This window comes from Oncorhynchus tshawytscha, linkage group LG01 (genome assembly GCF_018296145.1).
Source record: "Oncorhynchus tshawytscha isolate Ot180627B linkage group LG01, Otsh_v2.0, whole genome shotgun sequence".
Lineage (NCBI taxonomy): Eukaryota > Metazoa > Chordata > Actinopteri > Salmoniformes > Salmonidae > Oncorhynchus > Oncorhynchus tshawytscha.
This window is the reverse complement of record NC_056429.1, coordinates 69,168,170-69,190,048: the sequence shown is the minus strand read 5'-3', so window position 1 is coordinate 69,190,048 and position 21,879 is coordinate 69,168,170. Positions and strand designations below refer to the sequence as shown.

Below are 21,879 nucleotides of genomic sequence, written 5' to 3'. Positions count from 1 at the left end.
AGGAATTCTAAATCAGGTGAACAGAAGGATTTGAGTTCCTGTATGTTTCTTTCATCACACCATGTCACGTTGGCCATAAGACATACGCCCCCGCCCCTCTTCTTACCAGAAAGATGTTTGTTTCTGTCGGGCGATGCGTGGAGAAACCCGCTGGCTGCACCGCTTCGGATAGCGTCTCTCCAGTGAGCCATGTTTCCGTGAAGCAGAGAACGTTACAGTCTCTGATGTCCCTCTGGAATGCTACCCTTGCTCGGATTTCATCAACCTTGTTGTCAAGAGACTGGACATTGGCAAGAAGAATGCTAGGGAGTGGTGCACGATGTGCCCGTCTCCGGAGTCTGACCAGAAGACCGCTTCGTTTCCCTCTTTTTCTGAGTCGTTTTTTTTTTTTGGTCGCTGCATGTGATCCGCTCGGTTACACTGGTTGTAAGGCAGAACACAGGATCCGCGTCGCGAAAAACATATTCTTGGTCGTACTGATGGTGAGTTGACGCTGATCTTATATTCAGTAGTTCTTGTCGGCTGTATGTAAAGAAACCTAAGATGACCTGGGGTACTAGTGTAAGAAATAACACGTAAAAAAACAAAAAACTGCATAGTTTCCTAGGAACGCGAAGCGAGGCGGCCATCTCTGTCGGCGCCGGAAGTACGACAGTTGATAGTCAGATTGGATATTGTATGCATTTCAATCCAATGGTCTTATTGCGTGTAACCTGTCACATTGTTGGCAAGCATGGCCATTACGACAAAAGCCAGTGCCAACGTCAAAAGGCATTCTTACTAGGACTATGAACATGATCATTATAGTTCACCTCATGTGGCATGTAATTCATGGAACTACACTGTGTGGCACATATGATCCTGGAGTAAAATTCCGCTACTCTGAACTGAATGCTTAATATCATAAAATACAGACAAGGAGGCTGATATCAATCATTGAACCAACTTGAATTAACATACTTAAGTGCAGTGGTATAAAAACAAGGATTACAAGATGTGTATAAAGAATCCAACATGAAGTATATCATGTCTACTCTATATCATGTCACACTTTCACAAAAATGCCCTTGAACGGTTGCAGTGTAAGACAGTCAAGTGGAGTAACAAGTGTCACACCACCAAATTCCTCATTGTCTATGTCAGTTTAGCTACTGCATACCAGCCCTCCTGCCTGTTGGGGTTGAACTTTCCTAATCTGTCAGTGTTTCCCTTGCATCCTGTCTCAGTTCAGTCAGTGATTATCCTGTCTGCTATCTACTTGCAGTACAGGTCATACTTCAGTTTAGCCCCCAGCTTAGTCCCTGCCAGGTGCTTCTCAAATGCTGTGTCCATCTCCTGGCTTTGGGCTGGGCTGAAATGGTTCTTCCAGTCTCCTACTTCACCTGGGGAGGAAATACCCATTAAACACACATGAGCAAGACTAAAACATGTGTAGAGCAAGTACATGACATAAGTTATCTTTTGATTACAGTTATTCATAGATTACAGTTGACCTAGTCTTTTAGGTAGTGTGAGGTAACCAACATATTATAAAATAGAACTTTGATTGATAATAAGATTACCTCAACCTCACACCTACAGTGGGGCAAAAAAGTATTTAGTCAGCCACCAATTGTGCAAGTTCTCCCACTTAAAAAGATGAGAGAGGCCTGTAATTTTCATCATAGGTACACTTCAACTATGACAGACGAAATAAGAAAAAAAAATCAAGAAAATCACATTATAGGATTTTTTATGAATTTATTTGCAAATTGTGGTGGAAAATAAGTACTTGGTCAATAACAAAAGTTTATCTCAATACTTTGTTATACACCCTTTGTTGGCAATGACAGAGGTCAAACGTTTTCTGTAAGTCTTCACAAGGTTTTCACACACTGTTGCTGGTATTTTGGCCCATTCCTCCATGCAGATCTCCTCTAGAGCAATGATGTTTTGGGGCTATTGCTGGGCAACGCAGACTTTCAACTCCCTCCAAAGATTTTCTATGGGGTTGAGATCTCGAGACTGGCTAGGCCACTCCAGGACCTTGAAATGCTTCTTACGAAGCCACTCCTTCATTGCCCGGGCGGTGTGTTTGGGATCATTGTCATGCTGAAAGACCCAGCCACGTTTCATCTTCAATGCCCTTGCTGATGGAAGGAGGTTTCACTCAAAATCTCACGATACATGGCCCCATTCATTCTTTCCTTTACACGGATCAGTCGTCCTGGTCCCTTTGCAGAAAAACAGCCCCAAAGCATGATGTTTCCACCCCCATGCTTCACAGTAGGTATGGTGTTCTTTGGATGCAACTCAGCATTCTTTGTCCTCCAAACACAACGAGTTGAGTTTTTACCAAAAAGTTATATTTTGGTTTGATCTGACCATATGACATTCTCCCAATCTTCTTCTGGATCATCCAAATGCTCTCTAGCAAACTTCAGACGGGCCTGGACATGTACTGACTTAAGCAGGGGGACACGTCTGGCACTGCAGGATTTGAGTCCCTGGCGGCGTAGTGTGTTACTGATGGTAGGCTTTGTTACTTTGGTCCCAGCTTTCTGCAGGTCATTCACTAGGTCCTCCCGTGTGGTTCTGGGATTTTTGCTCACCGTTCTTGTGATCATTTTGACCCCACGGGGTGAGATCTTGCGTGGAGCCCCAGATCGAGGGAGAGTATCAGTGGTCTTGTATGTCTTCCATTTCCTAATAATTGCTCCCACAGTTGATTCCTTCAAACCAAGCTGCTTACCTATTGCAGATTCAGTCTTCCCAGCCTGGTGCAGGTCTACAATTTTGTTTCTGGTGTCCTTTGACAGTTCTTTGGTCTTGGCCATAGTGGAGTTTGGAGTGTGACTGTTTGAGGTTGTGGACAGGTGTCTTTTATACTGATAACAAGTTCAAACAGGTGCCATTAATACAGGAAACGAGTGGAGGACAGAGGAGCCTCTTAAAGAAGAAGTTACAGGTCTGTGAGAGCCAGAAATCTTGCTTGTTTGTAGGTGACCAAATACTTATTTTCCACCATAATTTGCAAATAAATTCATAAAAAATCCTACAATGTGATTTTCCGGGTTTTTTCCTCATTTTGTCTGTCATAGTTGAAGTGTACCTATGATGAAAATTACAGGCCTCTCTCATCTTTTTAAGTGGGAGAACTTGCACAATTGGTGGCTGACTAAATACTTTTTTGCCCCACTGTAAGACATGCAGCATACCGTAGTGAATGTGCATGGCGAGTATGAAACATACAGTATAATAACACAAATGTCACCGAGAAATCCCAGTCCATCAAGTTTATTGTTGGTGGTGTGATAATCATGTATGAAACTAACTAAACAAGTGTGCAACAGCCTTTTAGGATTGTGTATGGAGTGTGCGCTGCTATTATCCATTGTGACCAGTGGACAAAGCTGACATATGATTGCATTATATAACTGGCAGTCAATTAGATTAGCAAGTGGGATTGTTTTATATTTTTATATTTACACATTTGCGATCTCAATTAATCCTAATACACAATGGATAATATTATAATTGGTTACAAAAAATAACTGTATTTGTATCCCTTAATAAGTTTCAGTGAGCTCAATGTCACATATGCTGTAGAGGGCCATATATGACCCTTGGCCTGCTATACATGCGCGAATTTCACTTATAAGCTGTTAAACTACCGGCCTAATGTTAAAAGACACGCCCAGCATGTTAAGGTTGTGTCAGGTCATGTAGAAAAAGAGAGAGAGAGATGTTCTCCTATGCTACCTATATCATACCTCAGCAGAGTGACACAACACAAGTCAATGAATGACAGACTATACTGCACTGTATTTAGGGGTAAGAGTCATGGTTTGTTAGGCAGACAGACAGCAATTGATTCATGCATTCAACTTACAGGAGGTTACCAAAGGTTATTAGCTTTCCCTCCCTGAAAAGGACAAGGGTTGTTTTTGGAGGAACATGAGACCTGAGACATGAGTCTGTATTTAAAGTTGACAGACATCGTATCAAGTGTATGTTTGTCTCACCATAATGCCACATTTTCTGTATCAGGTAGGTGGGATTAAACAAACACAGTCACTCTGGAACAAAGCTCTCTCTCTCTCTCTCTCTCTCTCTCTCTCTCTCTCTTTCTCTCTCAAAAAACACACACCTTTCCTGAACAAGACGTTGCCCATCTGGCCGTGTGAGTCATTGGAGCTCTCCTTCATAGCGTTGAAGGTGCTCTCCTCTGAGATGGCCTGGATCTGAGGATCACTGAGACTGAAACCAAAGAACTCAGAGACCCTTCGCACACCTTCACTCAGGTCCTGGGTGGGTCACAATTAACAATAAAGAATGTAAATGACAAAAAGCAAAACCTATCAAAAATATGGTCTGTATCCAAAACACAAGGAATGTTTGATACCTGTTTTAACTCCTCAAAGGTGACTATTATCACGTTAGGGTCATCCATTCTCCTCTCCCAGCCAAGTACATGGTCGAAATATGAACCCCAGGGAACTAGGAATAGGCACAAACTATTCTAATGAGGATTTGTAATGTATAGATACATCTCTTACTGTAATACCAATGACTCAAGTTGTATTTTTAGATAAAGCAAACCCCAAAATATAAACCCAATGTTCATAAGGGCTCTTTACTTTAGGTACCTTTTCCACTCATAAACTCTGAGAAGAAGCGGTCCCAAGACTCGGCAGTGGGTAGAAATGGGTTTTTGTTGGAGAAGTGATAGAAGGAAACCACTGTGTCTTTCGGGTTCCTGAATATCACCAGCATCTGATTTTGATCAACAGAAGACCATAACATAATAATAATAACTGATCCAGGCAGTCTGGTCTCATAAACTAGACGCAACGTAGTGAACAAACATCACTCAAATATGGTTGATATGTTATGTTTGGTGTGGTTACATAACACAAAGGTTAATATATATATTTTTATATATATACTGTATATATAAAACATTTTAAGGGGTAGATCAGCTTTTATATTGCAGATAGATTGTAGCTTCCATCAATGTAATTGTCTGCATAATTTCCAATCCCCAAAATATTTTTTTGTAAATATATATACTACCGTTCAAAAGTTTGGGGTCACTTAGAAATGTCCTTGTTTTTGAAAGAAAAGTACATTTTTTGGCCATTAAAATAGCATCAAATTCATCAGAAATACAGTGTAGACATTGTTAATGTTGTAAATGACTACTGTAGCTGGAAACGGCAGATTTTTATGGAATATCTATATAGGCGTACAGAGGCCCATTATCAGCAAACCATCACTCCTGTGTTCCAATGGCACGTTATGTTAGCTAATCCAAGTTTATAATTTTAAAAGGCGAATTGATCATTAGAAAACACTTTTGCAATTATGTTAGCACAGCTGGAAACTGTTGTTCTGATTAAAAAAGCAATACAACGGGCCTTCTTTAGACTAGTTGAGTATCTTGAGCATCAGCATTTGTGGGTTCGATTACAGGCTCAAAATGGCCAGAAACAAAGACCTTTCTTCTGAAACTCGTCAGTCTATTCTTGCTCTGAGAAACGATGGCTATTACATGCGAGAAATTGACTGGCGGTTGGATTGGGGATTGAATCCGGAGGATAGGCTGGCCGACGACCCATTGAAAGTGCAGAACGCCTTCCAGAGCTGAGACGAGAACTGAGGACCGCGGTCGGAGACAATGTCCTCTGGGAGTCCATGGATCTGGAAGATGTGCTGCACCATGAGCTGAGCCGTCTCCTTGGCCGAGGGTAGTTTGGGGAGAGGGATGAAATGGAGAACCGATCCACTACCGTCAGAAAGACGGTGTTGCCATCAGACGGAGGGAGCCCAGTGACAAAGTCCAGAGAGATATGGGACCAGGGATGAGGGACAGGTAGTGGCTGAAGGAAGCCAGAAGTAGCTTGCCGTGGAGTCTTGTTCTGAGCACACACAGTGCACGTGGCAACAAAGGCAGAGACGTCAGGAACCATTGTGGGCCACCAAAAATGTTGACAGAGGAAGGCTAGGGTTTGACCAGAACCTGGATGACAGGTCAGCCTGGAGGAATGAGCCCATTCCAGGACCCGGGACCGGACTGAGTTCGGGGCAAACAACTGGTCAGCCAGGCCCCCTTCAGGTTCAGGCTGGGAGCGTTGGGCCTTGCGAACCAGGGTTTCAATACCACAACCCACTGAAGCCGCAAGGCATATGAGGTAGGAAGAATGGTTTCTTAGACCGAGGGTGTGGCAGAGGAATTGTATAGGCGGGAGAGGGTGTCAGGACTCATATTTTTGGACCCTGGGCGGTAGGAAAGGGTGAAGTTCAATCTTGTAAATAACAAAGCCCACCGGGCCTGCCTGGAGTTAAGGCGCTTGGCTGTACGGAGATATTCAAATTATTTATGGCCGGTCCAAACAAAAAAAGGCTGTTCTGCTCCTTCCAGCCAGTGCCTACACTCTTACAGCACCATCCTGACAGCCAGAAGTTCTTGGTTGCCTACTTCGTAGTTCCTTTCTGCTGGATTGAGACAATGGAACAGGAGGGCACAGGGATGGAGCTGGTCCTGGGCAGATCGCTAGGACAGGACTGCACCCACTCCAACATCAGAAGCATCAACCTCTACCACAAATTGACGACACAGGTCCGGATGGACGAGGATGGGTGCTGTGGTGAACCGATGCTTCAGGTCCACAATGGCTCTGTCAACATCTGGAGACCATGTGAAAGGTACTTTGGGAGAGGTGAGTGCAGAGAGGGGGGCCGCCAGGGTGCTGTAGCTCCGAATGAAACGGCGGTAGAAGTTGGCGAACCCCAAGAAACGTTGTAACTGCACCCTGGCCGTAGGTTGAGGCCAATCTACCACCGCTTTCACCTTTTCAGGATCCATTTGGACATTTCCATCCGGGGTCTTGATGCAACTTTGATCGGAACAAAGAGAGTTGGGGTTCGAAAATGAGGAAGCACTGGAAAAGGAATACCAAGCAGGTACCAGGATCACCTGCATAACGCTCCGGAGGAGGTGAGCAGGGTTCTCGGGGAGCCGGGGTAGGTTGAACCAATCCACAATTAGTAGAAAGGTTACTGGGTGGTTGGGAGGTCTCAGATGTGGCGTGCCTATGAGCTACTTCACGGATTTGCTCCATTATCGCCTTAAACCCTTGGTCGTGGCGTTCCATCAGGGAACGAAGCCCTTCCAAAAGGTGCTGAAGTAGCTCCTCATGCCTCCCAATGGTGGCTCCCTGTAGTGAGACAAGATGATGGAGCTGGTCCAAGTCTGCTGGGTCTGTCATGGCCAGTTCGTACTATAAGGGCACAAGGCGAGACTCAAATGCAGACACAGGAGGCAGATGGTTGAGCTCCGATATTTATTACGGCAAAAGGGGTAGGCAAAAGGCAGGTCGGGTACAGGTGAGAGTTCATAAACCAGGTCAGAGTCCAAACAGTACCAGGCAATAGGCAGGCTTGAGGTCTGGGGCAGGCAGAGTGGTCAGGCAGGTTGGGCTCAGAGTCAGGACAGGCAAGGGTCAAAACCAGGAGAGAGAGAAAAGAGAGACTGGGAAAGCAGGAGCTGAGAAACAAGAACGCTGGTTGACTTGACAAACAAGACGAACTGGCACAGAGAGACAGGAAACACAGGGATAAATACACCAGGGAAAATAAGCAACACCTTCTATTTTCCAAATATTTTTAACTGTGCTGTTTCACAAAAGTTCTGAGCGTATTTTATTTTATAGAATATTACTTAAGGAAAAACCAAAAGGAAGGTGGTTGGATGGGTGAGCATATAACGCGAACATTTAGAAATCCAAAGGTGGCATGTTACTACTTTTTAGCTACTTTGCAACTACTTAGCATGTTAGCTACACCTTCACCTAACCACAACCTTAACTCTTTAACCTAACTTCTAACCCTAACCTTAACCCTAACCTAAACCCCTTACCCCTAGCCTAGCTAAAGTTAGTTAGCCAACTAGCTACTTATCTAACATTAGCCACAACAGATTGTAATTCGTAACATATCATACCAGTTATATTTAAAAAAGATTTGAGTGGAGTGTGATTGTCTGCTGAATAGTGTCCTGTGTGTGTATGTTTTGTGCTTTGCTCTGTCTACCATGTTCTCTGTACAGTTTGTTCTTTGCAGTGTATATACAGTGGGGCTAGAAAGTATTTAGTCAGCCACCAATTGTGCAAGTTCTCCCACTTAAAAAGATGAGAGAGGCCTGTAATTTTCATCATAGGTACACTTCAACTATGACAGACAAAATGAGGAAAAAATCCAGAAAATCACATTGTAGGATTTTTAATGAATTTATTTGCAAATTATGGTGGAAAATAAGTATTTGGTCACCTACAAACAAGCAAGATTTCTGGCTCTCACAGACCTGTAACTACTTCTTTAAGAGGCTCCTCTGTCCTCCACTCGTTTCCTGTATTAATAGCACCTGTTTGAACTTGTTATCAGTATAAAAGACACCTGTCCACAACCTCAAACAGCCACACTCCAAACTCCACTATGGCCAAGACCAAAGAGCTGTCAAAGGACACCAGAAACAAAATTGTAGACCTGCACCAGGCTGGGAAGACTGAATCTGCAAAAGGTAAGCAGCTTGGTTTGAACAAATCAACTGTGGGAGCAATTATTAGGAAATGGAAGACATACAAGACCACTGATAATCTCCCTCGATCTGGGGCTCCACGCAAGATCTCACCCCGTGGGGTCAAAATGATCACAAGAACGGTGAGCAAAAATCCCAGAACCACACGTGTGGACCTAGTGAATGACCTGCAGAGAGCTGGGACCAAAGTAACAAAGCCTACCATCAGTAACACACTACGCCGCCAGGGACTCAAATCCTGCAGTGCCAGACGTGTCCCCCTGCTTAAGCCAGTACATGTCCAGGCCCGTCTGAAGTTTGCTAGAGAGCATTTGGATGATCCAGAAGAAGATTGGGAGAATGTCATATGGTCAGATCAAACCAAAATAGAACTTTTTGGTAAAAACTCAACTCATCGTGTTTGGAGGACAAAGAATGCTGAGTTGCATCCAAAGAACACCATACCTACTGTGAAGCATGGTGGTGGAAACATCATGCTTTGGGGCTGTTTTTCTGCAAAGGGACCAGGATGACTGATCCGTGTAAAGGAAAGAATGAATGGGGCCATATATCGTGGGATTTTGAGTGAAAACCTCCTTCCATCAGCAAGGGCATTGAAGATGAAACGTGGCTGGGTCTTTCAGCATGACAATGATCCCAAACACACCGCCCGGGCAACAAAGGAGTGGCTTCGTAAGAAGCATTTCAAGGTCCTGGAGTGGCCTAGCCAGTCTCCAGATCTCAACCCCATAGAAAATCTTTGGAGGGAGTTGAAAGTCTGCGTTGCCCAGCAACAGCCCCAAAACATCACTGCTCTAGAGGAGATCTGCATGGAGGAATGGGCCAAAATACCAGCAACAGTGTGTGAAAACCTTGTGAAGACTTACAGAAAACGTTTGACCTCTGTCATTGCCAACAAAGGGTATATAACAAAGTATTGAGATAAACGTTTTTTATTGACCAAATACTTATTTTCCACCATAATCTGCAAATAAATTCATTAAAAATCCTACAATGTGATTTTCTGGATTTTGTTTTCTCATTTTGTCCGTCATAGTTGAAGTGTACCTATGATGAAAATTACAGGCCTCTCTCATCTTTTTAGTGGGAGAACTTGCACAATTGGTGGCTGACTATATACTTTTTTGCCCCACTGTATCTATGTCTGTGTGGTACTCTGTCTGAAGAGAAACACTAGCTCTGACACTGCACAGGAAAAGCTTTCACAATTACATAACAAGGGAATTGCAAGTTGTTGTTTGGAGGAAGTCGTGGTAGAATTTCATATCACTCATATCAAAAGAGGAAGTTCTGTGGGCCCAAAGCATAAAAACACTGCTGGAAAAATAAACATGGTAATCGTGAGTTCCATCACAACAACACTTAGATACCTGGTTGAAAGTACATACCTTTGTTTTCTTTGTGGTGAAGGATGCAGGAATGTTATCTGGGTGCATGTGTGTCCCTAGAAATCTGGGGGACGGGGCTTTGTGAATAACCTGCAAGTTAGACAAGGCATCCATTTAACGCTACATGAGCCATGGTATGCTGTTGCTCTTACGGTCATATGCTGAACAGACACTGTGCATACAGGCATGTTATGTTGTTTTAGGCATAGGGGATCACAGGGAACCAATGTAAGAACAGTTACACACTCTTCAATCCTGACACAGCTGGCCATACAAACCACTGTTATAATATAGCATCTCACTATATCCTCCATGTTAATTGCATTCGGTGTGAGAATCATGGGTGTATACTGTAGATAGACCACTCTTGTTGGATGAAGTTTAAGGTCTAGCTATGCTAACATTTCCACACACAAGGGCTCATGAGGACATGTTTGTAATTCACTAACATTCACTAATGGGCCTTACTGGATCACAGCATGATTGCAACACATGCATCTAATTCTTGTGACTAGTTACAGAACAGTAAAATGACATTACTGTTTGCCTGTGTAACAGATGGGGGATCTGTGAAACTCACTCCTCAGCCTGAAGTGTCTCCACTTGCGCTGGTGAAGAGAAAGCTTTTCGGTGGTGCGACTGGGTAAGATGCTTCAGGGGTGCAATCAGATGTGTTTGCGAGGCAGAGGTCCTGGGTTGGAGCCTCTGTATGAGCCGAATCATTAGGAAGCAGTACTTGCTAAGCAAGCAGCGTGACGTCCTTTACACCTGACTGTATAGATATTCTCTCTGTTTGTGACATAAGTAGGATAGAGAACAGTGTCCTGACCTGACATTGTGTCATGAAAACCTCCTTTATGGACCTAAAGTGGGCTAAAAACTTCCCAATATAACCACAGCACCTCTTTATGCTACAGGGAATGTGTGAATGTGTGAAACATACAACCCCACACAACACATACACAGCATTTCCAATTATTACACACAAAGCACATTACATTATTTACATATTTGATTTATTTGAGGCAGACAAACCTGCAGTGTTGCTAAAACTACAGGGGAGTCAAGCAGTATAACACACCTGCTGCATTTCTGGCCCAAAGAACTCCATCAATGGAGGGGTTTGGGACTCTGCTTTCTCACCAGTTGCTGCTGCTAGTATTTTACGAAGCACCGCCACCATCCAATTAAAACCTGCCAGAGACAGTGAGCATTCAGGTCCATTAACATTTGAGCATAAGAGAAGGTTTTTCAATTTACACAGAGGGATCAGGAATAGAAAGGGTTAGTGTCCTTTGATATTCTTAAAAATGTTTCCCCACGTTTCACAATTAGGCAAGAGTGTTATTAAGTTATTATCCCCAAATATTTGTCACGTGAGTGGCAATCCGCTAAGGAGCAGTTTCCCAAAGACAGATGTCTTGACAGAAGTCTTGTCTTGGTATAAAAAACATTCTCAATTGAGAATCTCCATTAAAAGTTCATTTTAGTCCAGAACTAGGCTTATTCTGGGTCTGGAAAACTAGCCCTTAGTGCTTTGTAATATCCATAAAATGGTTTCATGGACTGTGAAAGATACAGCTAAAAAGAAACAGGGTTAACATCAATGAGGCCGTTTAAGGTTAAAAGGGGAGACAAGGTAAAGGGTGGGACACACCTTCAAAATCAGGGTTTGAAATATACTCAGAGTGCTCTTTGCACTTTCTAAATTGTCCTTTACAATTTGCATTGTCCTTACAAGATACTTTGAATGGTAGGCTATGTATGCTTTGAACTGTGTACTGAAGATTTCAAAAGGACCAAACTAAAAGATATACCTTTTTTTTTACACCAAATTAACAATGTATAAGGCAGGCAGAGCCACAGGAGGTAGTGGTGCTTGGTGTAGCACCCCCTGTGGTGAAATTGTGAAATGGCACCACTCCCTGCAGAAGAGGTGTAACAATTTGTGTTGTTGCAATGAAAACGACAAAACTATTTTTCCTTTGCACTATTGCTATAAATTATACTAGGATTGGGGTAAGGGAGAGACAAAAAACATGGGATATTTATATAGGGACCTCATTCTTAGGGGTGCTCCCGAGTGGTGCAGCAATCTAAGGCGCTGCATCTCAGTGCTAGAGGCATCACTAAAGACCCTGGTTTGATTCCAGGATGTATCATAACTGGCCATGATTGGGAGTCCCATAGGGCAGCACACAATTGGCCCAGCGTCGTCCAGGTTATGGTCATTGTAAATAAGAATTTGTTCTTAACTCACTTGCCTAGTTAAATAAAGGTTAAATAATATAACATCTCTGCATGGAAAGCTCTCAGCTCTGTTTTGTAAGTGGTGCGTTCATGATCTTATCTATTCAGTTGTGGGGGTTTGGAGTCGGAAACATGCTCTTCTGTACAACAGACAGTTCAGTTTGAGTTGAGTCGGGTCTCTCTCTCCCTCTCTGTTCCTCTCTCATCTTTTGCTCCCTCTTCTTTCCTCTCCCCCTTGTGGTGGATATTAAGTGATCTGGAGCATGCTCACAATAGTTTTCCACTTATATTTTCTATAAGTTTACAATTCTAAACTTGGCTAAAATGGGAACAACATTTTAAAAAAGGAGGATGAATTGCACAGGTGTCCATTTGTGCTCAGTTTGAATTGTAACAATCTTGTTTTTACTAATTTAGGCACAAAACCCATCTAATTTTCTCTCTCTCTCTCACACACAGACCCATTGTAATAATGCACTACAAAGACATGTACGGTCTGTTCACAACGGTTTATTTTGTTTTGCAAACAGTCATGAGGTAAATTAACTTAGGCGGTAGTGAATGCTGTAACCGAATATTGTCCTATGATTAGGCTACTCGTCACATTAGGAATCGTATACTATTGTTAGCCTGCAAGCGCTTTATTATAAAGGTGCTTTTTTAAAAGATGATTTGGAGATAAAGTTCGGGAAGGAAGGTCTCTTCTACCACATAAAATATGCATCCAAGCCAAGCTGAAATCTTATCAGAAACATGTTGGGTCTCTTTCACAGCTTTCTATTTCCTTACAACCAGTCAAATTGATGTACATTTTTAATTTTGCACAGAAAATCTTTCCCATCATTTGTTTTGTCATTCCATTTTCTCCCAGGTCCCTAAACGTCTTTGCTCCGCGCAAGAAGCAGACATGACAGAGAAAACTTTACCAATGTCAACTAGACTGAAGTATTCATTCTATAATTTATGACATTCTTTATTTAGTCTAGGGCAACATTTAATATTTATTTTATTTTACTAGGCAAGTCAGTTAAGAACAAATTCTTATTTTCAATGACAGCCTAGAAACAGTGGGTTAACTGCCTGTTCAGGGGCAGAACGACAGATTTTGTACCTTGTCAGCTCGGGGACTTGCAACCTTTCGGTTGCTAGTCCAACGCTCTAACCACTAGGCCACGCTGCCGCCCCGATAACAGAAGAGAAGCTGCGTGTATATGTCTTATATACAAGTTGACTAACAAATAGCCTACCGAAATGTTGGAAATTATGAGCAGAAACATGTCAAATGTAGTCCATTTTTCTTTTTGCATCCCCTGTCAAAAAATAATGCCGCCATCTCTGACTGTAGCCTACAGGGTTAGGGTCAGGTGCGGACTTAAGATTTTCACTTCATCAGTTGCGTATGAGTTATTAGCAATTGCGGGCTGTTGAACAAACAGCTGACCCACGCACCACTAGTGTGTGTGTTATTTTGTCACGTCACTACGTGTACCTGTGAGTGTGTGTGCAATGTGCATTTGTGTGTTTGTAATACACATTGAGTCTGTATATGTGGGTATATACCAGTATGTGTGTTACGGTTAAATTAAAGATATATAATACATATAATACATATGCCTGGACTTGAGCAGGCATATGAACCCAATGAATATATACTGAACAAAAATACTGCATGAACTCAACATGCAACAATTTCAATAATTTTACTGAGTTTCAGTAAAATCAGTCAACAGAAATAAATTCATTAGGCCCTGATCCATGGATTTCACATGACTGGGCAGGGGTGCAGCCATGGGTGGGCATGGGAGGGCATAGGCCCACCCACTTGGGAGAAAGGGCCAGACAATCAGAATTAGTTTTCCCCCCCACAAAAGTGTCCACCGAAACGATCCCACAGGTGAAGAAGTCAGATGTGGAGGTCCTGGGCTGGCATGGTTACATGTGGTCGGCGGTTGTGAGGCCGATTATACATACCGTTAAATTCTCTAGAACAACATTGGAGGCAGATTATGGTAGAGAAATTAACATTAAATTCTCTGGCAACAACCCTGGTGTACATTCCTGCAGTCAGCATGCCAATTGCACGCTCCCTCAAAATGTGATACATATTTGGCATTGTGTTGTGTGACAAAATGGCATATTTTAGAGTGACCTTTTATTGCATCCAGCATAATGTGCACCTGTATAATGATCATGCTTAACACTTTTTTGGTTACTACACGATTCCATGTGTTATTTCATAGTTTTGATGTCTTCACTATTATTCTACAATTTAGAAAATAGTTCAAATAAGAAAGACCCTTGAATGTATGACATTTTAGGGAGGACCCAGATGCAGACAGTGTCAAAGTAACAAAAGTGTATTACTAGAACAGGGGCAGGCAAAACGACAAGTCAAGGGCAGACAGAGGTCAGTACTCCAGATCAGAGTCAAAAGGTACAGAACGGCAGGCGATCTCAGGGGCAGGCAGAGGTCAATAATCCAGGGCGGTGGGACAAGGTACAGAACTGCAGGCAGGCTCAGGGCAGGCAGAATGGTCAAACCGTGAAAACTAGAAAACAGGAACTATAGAAAAAGACAGGAGCAAGGGCAAAACCGCTGGTAGGCTTGACAGACAAAACAAACTGGCAACAGACAAACAGAGAACAGAGGAATAAATACACTGGGGATAATGGGGAAGATGGGCGACACCTGGAGGAGGGTGGAGGCAAGCACAAAGGCAGGTGAAACAGATCAGGGTGTGACAGAATGAGGAGGTGTGTCCAAACTTTTGACTGGTACTGTAGACCTTCTCCCTGTGCACGCCCTCCATGAATATTGCAACACCAACGTTTGATTGAACATTAGTTTTGTGAGATACGTAATTATAGTAATGTTTGTTTGTCTGTGAGAGAAATCTGATATTGCTGCTAACAACTGAAGTTTGTCTTGAAGGACAGATGTGTGGAGCTCTTAGACCCTAAGATGTTGCATGGAAATGATGTAAGCCTATGGAGATTGTGCTATTCTTGTGGCGCTGAAACTAAAATAAATTGTTGAATCGCTTCATTTGTCTGTCCTTGATGCAAAGAACCTGTGCTTAGTTTAGTCCCAAGGACCTCACCTTGTGTATAAAAAGGTGGCGTATTGTACAGGAATAGATATTTGTGTAAATATCCCACGTTAGATTGGGAGTAGCGTGATTCAAGTGTGGGCTTTGCCTGTGCCTCTCAAGGACTTTCACATTCGTATTCTGAAGCCATTCCAGTGTTGCTTTGGCTGTATGCTTGGGGTTATTGTTCTGTTGGAATGTAAATCTTTGCCCCAGTCTAAGGTTGTTTGCCCTCTGCAGCAGGTTTTCATCAAGGATCTGCCTATATTTGACTCTATTAATTGTTCCCTCTATCCTTACTCATCTCCCAGTCTCTGCTGCTGAAAAGCATCCCCATTGCATGGTGCTACCACCACCATGCTTCACGGTAGGGATGGTGTTAGACAGGTGATGAGCTGTGCCGGGTTTTCTCCAGACATAGTGCTTTGCATTCAGGCCAAAGAGTTCAATTTGTCTCATCAGACCACATCATCTTTTGCCTTATGATCTCAGAGTTTTTCACTTGACTTTTTTCAAACACCAAGCGTGCTGTCATGTGCCTTTTTCTCAGGGGTGGCTTCGGTCTGGCCACTCTCCCATAAAGCCCAGGTTGGTGAAGTGCTCTAGACACTGTTGTCCTTCTGGCAGGTTCTCCCATCTCAGCCAAGGAACTCTGTAGTTCTGTCAGAGTGGTCATTGGGTTCTTGGTCACCTCCCGGTGCCTGACTAAGGTCCTTCTTGCCCAGTTGCTCAGCTTGGTCAGACGGCCAACTCTAGGCAGTGTCTAGGTAGTTCCATATTTTTTCCATATTCCAATGATGGAGACAACTGTGCTCTTGGAAACTTTCATCGCTCTAGAAATTGTTTTATACCTTTCCCTCAAGGATCCAAAAGTATTGGGAAGTGACAATTTTTGTTTTGTTATTGCTCTGTGCTCCACCACGCCAGAGCAGAAACTATACAATGAAGTTCAAGGAACTGTCCTTAGATCTCTGAGAAATAATTATATCTCAGAGATCTATGGACAGTTCCTTGGACTTCGTGGTATAGTTTCTGCTCTTACATGCACTGTCAACTGTGGGGCCTTATATAGATAGGTATGTTTCTTTCTGAATCATGTCCAAACAATTGGATTGGCCACACGTAGACTCCAATAAAGTTGTGGCAACATCTCAAGGATGATCAAAGGAAATTGGATGCACCTGAGCTCAATTTGGAGTTTCATAGCAAAAGTGTGTGATATACTTAGTGCCGTGCAAAGGTATTCATCCCCATTGGTGTTGTTCCTATTTTGTTGCATTACAACATGTAATTTAAATAGATTTTTGGGGGGATTTCATTTAATGGACATACACAAAATAGTCCAAATTGTTGAAGTGAAATGAAAAGAAATGTAATTATGAAAAAGTGGTGCGTGCATATGTATTCACCCCCTTTGCTATGAAGCCCCTAAATATGATCTGGTGCAACCAATTACCTTCAGAAGTCACATAATTAGTTAAATAAAGTCCGCCTGTGTACAATTTAAGTGTCACATGATTTGTCACATGATGACAGTATATGTATACACCTGTTCTGAAAGGTCCCAGAGTCTGCAACACCACTGAACAAGGGGCACCACCAAGCAAGCGCATGAAGACCAAGGAGCTCTCCAAACAGGTCAGGGACAAAGTTCTGGAGAAGTACAGATCAGGGTTGGTTTCTAAAAAAATATTTGAAACTCTGAACATCCTACGGAGCACCATTAAATTCAATATTAAAAAAATGGAAAGAATATTGCACCACAACAAACCTACCAAGAGAGGGCCGCCCACCAAAACTCACGGACCAGGCAAGGAGGGCATTAATCAGAGAGGCAACAAAGAGACTGAAGTTGACCCTGAAGGAGCTGCAAAGCTCCACAGCGGAGAATGGAGTATCTGTCCATAGGACCACTTTAAGCCGCACACTCCACAGAGTTGGGCTTTACGGAAGAGTTTCCAGAAAAAAGCCATTGCTTAAAGAAAAAAATGTTGTTCGCCAAAAGGCATGTGGGAGACTCCACAAACATATGGAAGAAGGTGCTCTGGTCAGATGAGTCTAAAATTGAGCTTTTTGTCCATCAAGTAAAACTCTATGTCTGGTGCAAACCCAACACCTCTCACCTCCACGAGAACACCATCCACAGTGAAGCATGGTGGTGGCAGCATCATGCTGTGTGTCACACCCTGACCATAGTTTGCTTTGTATGTTCTATGTTTTGTTTGGTCAGGGTGTGATCTGAGTGGGCATTCTATGTTGGATGTCTTGTTTGTCTGTTTCTGTGTTTGGGCCTGATATGGTTCTCAATCAGAGGCAGGTGTTAGTCATTGTCTCTGATTGGGAACCATATTTAGGTAGCCTGTTTGGTGTTGGGTTTTGGTGGGTGATTCTGTCACGGGATTCTTCCGTCGAAGGAGAGGAGGACCAAAATGCAGCGTGGTTGAAATGTTTGTTTTTAATAAGAAAACTATACATGAATAAACTACAAAACAACAAATGTGTAAACCCGAAACAGTCCCGTGTGAAACAAACACTGACACAGGAGACAATCACCCACAAAACCCAACACCAAACAGGCTACCTAAATATGGTTCCCAATCAGAGACAATGACTAACACCTGCCTCTGATTGAGAACCATATCAGGCCCAAACACAGAAACAGACAAACAAGACATCCAACATAGAATGCCCACTCAGATCATACCCTGACCAAACAAAACATAGAACATACAAAGCAAACTATGGTCAGGGTGTGACACTGTGGGGATGTATTTCATCGGCAGGGACTGGGAAACCTGTCAGATTTTAAGGAATGATGGATGGCGCTAAATACAGGGGAATTCTTGAGGGAAACCTGTTTCAGTCTTCCAGAGATTTGAGACTGGGACAGAGGTTCACCTTCCAGCAAGACAATGACCATAAGCATACTGCTAAAGCAACACTTGTGTGGTTTAAGGGGAAACATTTAAATGTCTTGGAATGGCCTTGTCAAAGCCCAGACCTCAGTCCAATTGAGAATCTGTGGTATGACTTAAAGATTGCTGTACACCAGCAGAACCCATCCAGCTTGAAGGAGCTGGAGCAGTTTTGCCTTGAAGAATGAGCAAATATCCCAGTGGCTAGATGTGCCAAGCTTATAGAGACATACCCCAAGAGACTTGCAGCTGTAATTGCTGCAAAAGGTGGCTCTACAGAATATTGACGGTTTTTTTTTTGGGGGGGGTATTTATGCACGCTCAAGTTTTCTGTTATTTTGTCTTATTTCTTGAGTGTTTCACAATAAAAAATATTTTGCATTTCAAAGTGGTAGGCAAAAATCCCTATTAATTCCAGGTTGTAAGGCAACAAAATAGGAAAAATGCCAAGGGGCGTGAATACTTTTGCAAGCCACTGTAAATAAGATATTTCTGTTTTTAATTTTCTATATATATGTCAAAAGATTTCTCAAAACATGTTTTCACTTTGTCATTATGGGGTATTGTGTGGATAATAAAATCATATTTAATCCATTTTGAATTCAGGCTGTAACACAACAAAATGTGGAATAAGTCACAGGGTATGAATTCTTTCTAAAGGCATTGTATATATGTGGTTAGTTGTTATATTGAGTACTGTCAAATAAGTGCATATATTTGTCCTATAATGAAGTCGTGCGTTTACAACAGAGAATACAGCACTCCTTTTCTCCATATGAAGTTTCTAGTCAGACTCTTCTTTCACTTGTTATTAGTAACCTTTATTCATGTAGTTAATTCATCTGTTTCTCTATGACCGTGTAGAAGTGGGAACATGACCATCTCAGTAGATGGCAAGGTGTAGGTGTATTCAAAGAAAATCTGGATTCTGTCTTGATATTGTGGCATCTGGATCATCCTATTCCGATCCTTTTTTTAAAAACTCGGATTAAAAAAGGGGATTACACCATCCGGATAATTATTATCCAGAATAAATATTTTTAAGACTGGGCCCTGAGGCTTACCCGGTGCTCCCAGACTGTTGCATAAATCGTGTGTCAGGGGGTTGGGTACCGTGGTAGCAAAAATACAAACTTCCTTTGTAATAATAAATAAAGAACTATTCAAAGGAAGTTTTATTTTTGAAAATTCCTTACGAATGATGTTGAATAAATGTGTAATAACGGTTGTTATGAATGATATTGCAACACTCATAAAGGTGTTATAACTGGTGTCATAAAGATGTTAAGTATACCTCATTCATATAAAGTGTTACCTGTGTTTCTGTGTGTGTGTGTCTGTGTATCTGTCTGTGTGTCAGTGTGTGTGTATGTGTCTATGACTGCATGTGTGTACATTTCAATGTGTGCTTGTGCGTGTGTGTGTAAGTGTGCACATTGGTTTGTGTGTGTATTTTCAAGAGGTGGAGAGTGGTATGTGCATTCAAATAAGGGAAATGATACATACCATTTTTTATTTTAGTACGCTATAATTGATTGGTTGCACATACTTTGGCTATTAATCCAAAAAGTTGTTACATGGTATTACATTAACCGGTTTTATTACATTATAAATATTAAAAGTTTATTACATGAACCGTTGTTACAAGGGGGCCTCTATGTCTGCAGTATGTAGAGTGGCCTGTGTTAAATTCAACATTCATCAACACTGATTGCTTATCTTACATCGCTCTATAGTGTGCAGAGGAAAGAACTGACAAAGCGAGCAAAACTGGCTGCAAATTTGGGTGTAATAACAAGGTTAAAACCAGAAACAGACTTTATTGCAACCAATTTTGCCTGTCGTGAGGCCCTACCCCAAAGCACACAGATCATATTCAGCAAGTCCAAATGCTCAGAGGCCCATCCATTGTGAAATTGAATTATAGGTCACTTTTGTAAGAGAATACCCCAAATCCACTCAGCAAATCAAAAACCTTTTGTATAACTTTGAATACACGCTGCAATAAAATGGCATACACTATGAGCTATGAGTAAGACAACACTATAAGTAAGATGAATTGCCTCAATTGTATAATGAACTTGAACTTTGAACCTTATGTAGGTAAGGCCATAGAGTAGACAACTGAAGACCAAGAGGAGCACTCCTTATTTTACTGATTAAACTTGATACAATAGTAAAATCAAATCAGAAATCAAATCATATTGTATCTGTCACATGTTTCGTAGACAACAGGTGTAGACTAACAGTGAAATGTTACTTACGGGTCTTTTTCCAACAATGCAGAGGTAAAGATTAAAAGATAAGATACAAAATAAAAATGTAAATAGTGACACTGTGAATAACGAGTAAAAATAACATGGCTATATAGTGAATGACTATTAGAAAATGTAAATGCTTAATCAAGATGCCCATTGCCCAAGGATGACCATCTAAATGTTTAACAGTATTTCCACATTCAAATATTTTTGACTTACCACATTTGGGATATGCAACTAACATTACATCATCTGCTCTTGCTTCCAGCCTCTCCATAGCCTTCAGGTTCTCCACTGGACTCATGATGACAGGGTACAGCACTCCATTATATCTGTACAACTTATCCTCCTCCTTCATATCTTTAGCCAGTTCCATTTTGGCTGAGAAAGAGCTACTCATTTTGGAGAATACTGCAGAAAATCTCAAGGTAAAGAAAATTCAGTTTCCACCGCTAACAGGCATCCAGTATATTTGTGCAGCTGGACGGCCACGAGCTCCGCTCTGTGTATGTGTGTGGGTGTGTGAATGTGTGTGTGTGTGAGAGAGAGAGTATAGTAGGAAGAGAAGAAGGCACGTCCTTCAAAGATAGAGCTTGCGTGAGAAGCAGGGGTTTCCTGGTTTCTGTAGGGGAGAATGGAAGATCTGGTGTCCTGTGTGATTGATGGGGAGATGCCTGTGCAATACTAACCAGATGGGAGGGACTGCTAGAGCTAAGACTACAGTAGGTCATTGAATGGAAGGAACTGTTTGGGTAGGGTATCCAAAGACAGCTGGCCAATATCTGGCCAATGTTGCATGAAAGTAAACTATTTCTATTACATTTTTCCCCCTTAAGCGTCTAAACAACACTGTGCTATCTGACAGTGAACATACTGTAAATGAATCACTTTGAGAGAATGCTGTGAATCCCTTGCTACACATTTTGCCATTATGTAAATAGGGAGCGTTTGAAATATCCTTGATGTTGAAATGTCCTGCCACAAGTGTTTTTATAAACAATACCTATGTGTATGTATTTCCCTTAGAATCTAGTGGCCCCTATAGCTTCATCCACTCAAAGGCAAAAGTAAAAACTGTTGCCTCATTCACATTTTTTACTGTCACTTGATTAACCGTTTCTGTATTCATGGCTATAGAGATAAGCAAATAAGCTTCCTCTCTGGCCTCCCTCTTGGCATGGTGCCACCAACTCAAACACACTCAGCGGGACATAAAGCATGGCATGTGGTTACGCTTCACATTTTCCATACTCTTACTGGAAATGAATCATCTCTGAATAATGCTTTGAAAATGAGGCCCATTCAACAGTGCCGGCAACAGACAACGTCAGAGGTCGGTGAACATTGAGATAGGAAAATATTAACAGGCGTAAATTAATAAAATGGGAGGTTTTAGTTAGA

General features: G+C 42.1%; 1 protein-coding gene across 1 annotated transcript; it reads right to left on the bottom strand.

Annotated features, from left to right (window-relative positions):
* Positions 1-536: 536 nt before the first annotated feature.
* LOC112252267 (sulfotransferase 6B1-like) lies at positions 537-21,126 on the bottom strand. Its single transcript, XM_024423400.2, has 7 exons — positions 20,698-21,126; positions 11,048-11,160; positions 9,967-10,056; positions 4,629-4,755; positions 4,385-4,479; positions 4,130-4,286; positions 537-1,382 (listed from the first exon to the last, which is right to left on the bottom strand). Exons 1-7 carry the CDS (start codon positions 20,876-20,878, stop codon positions 1,255-1,257), a joined length of 891 nt encoding a protein of 296 aa, XP_024279168.1. The 5' UTR covers positions 20,879-21,126; the 3' UTR covers positions 537-1,254.
* Positions 21,127-21,879: the final 753 nt, after the last annotated feature.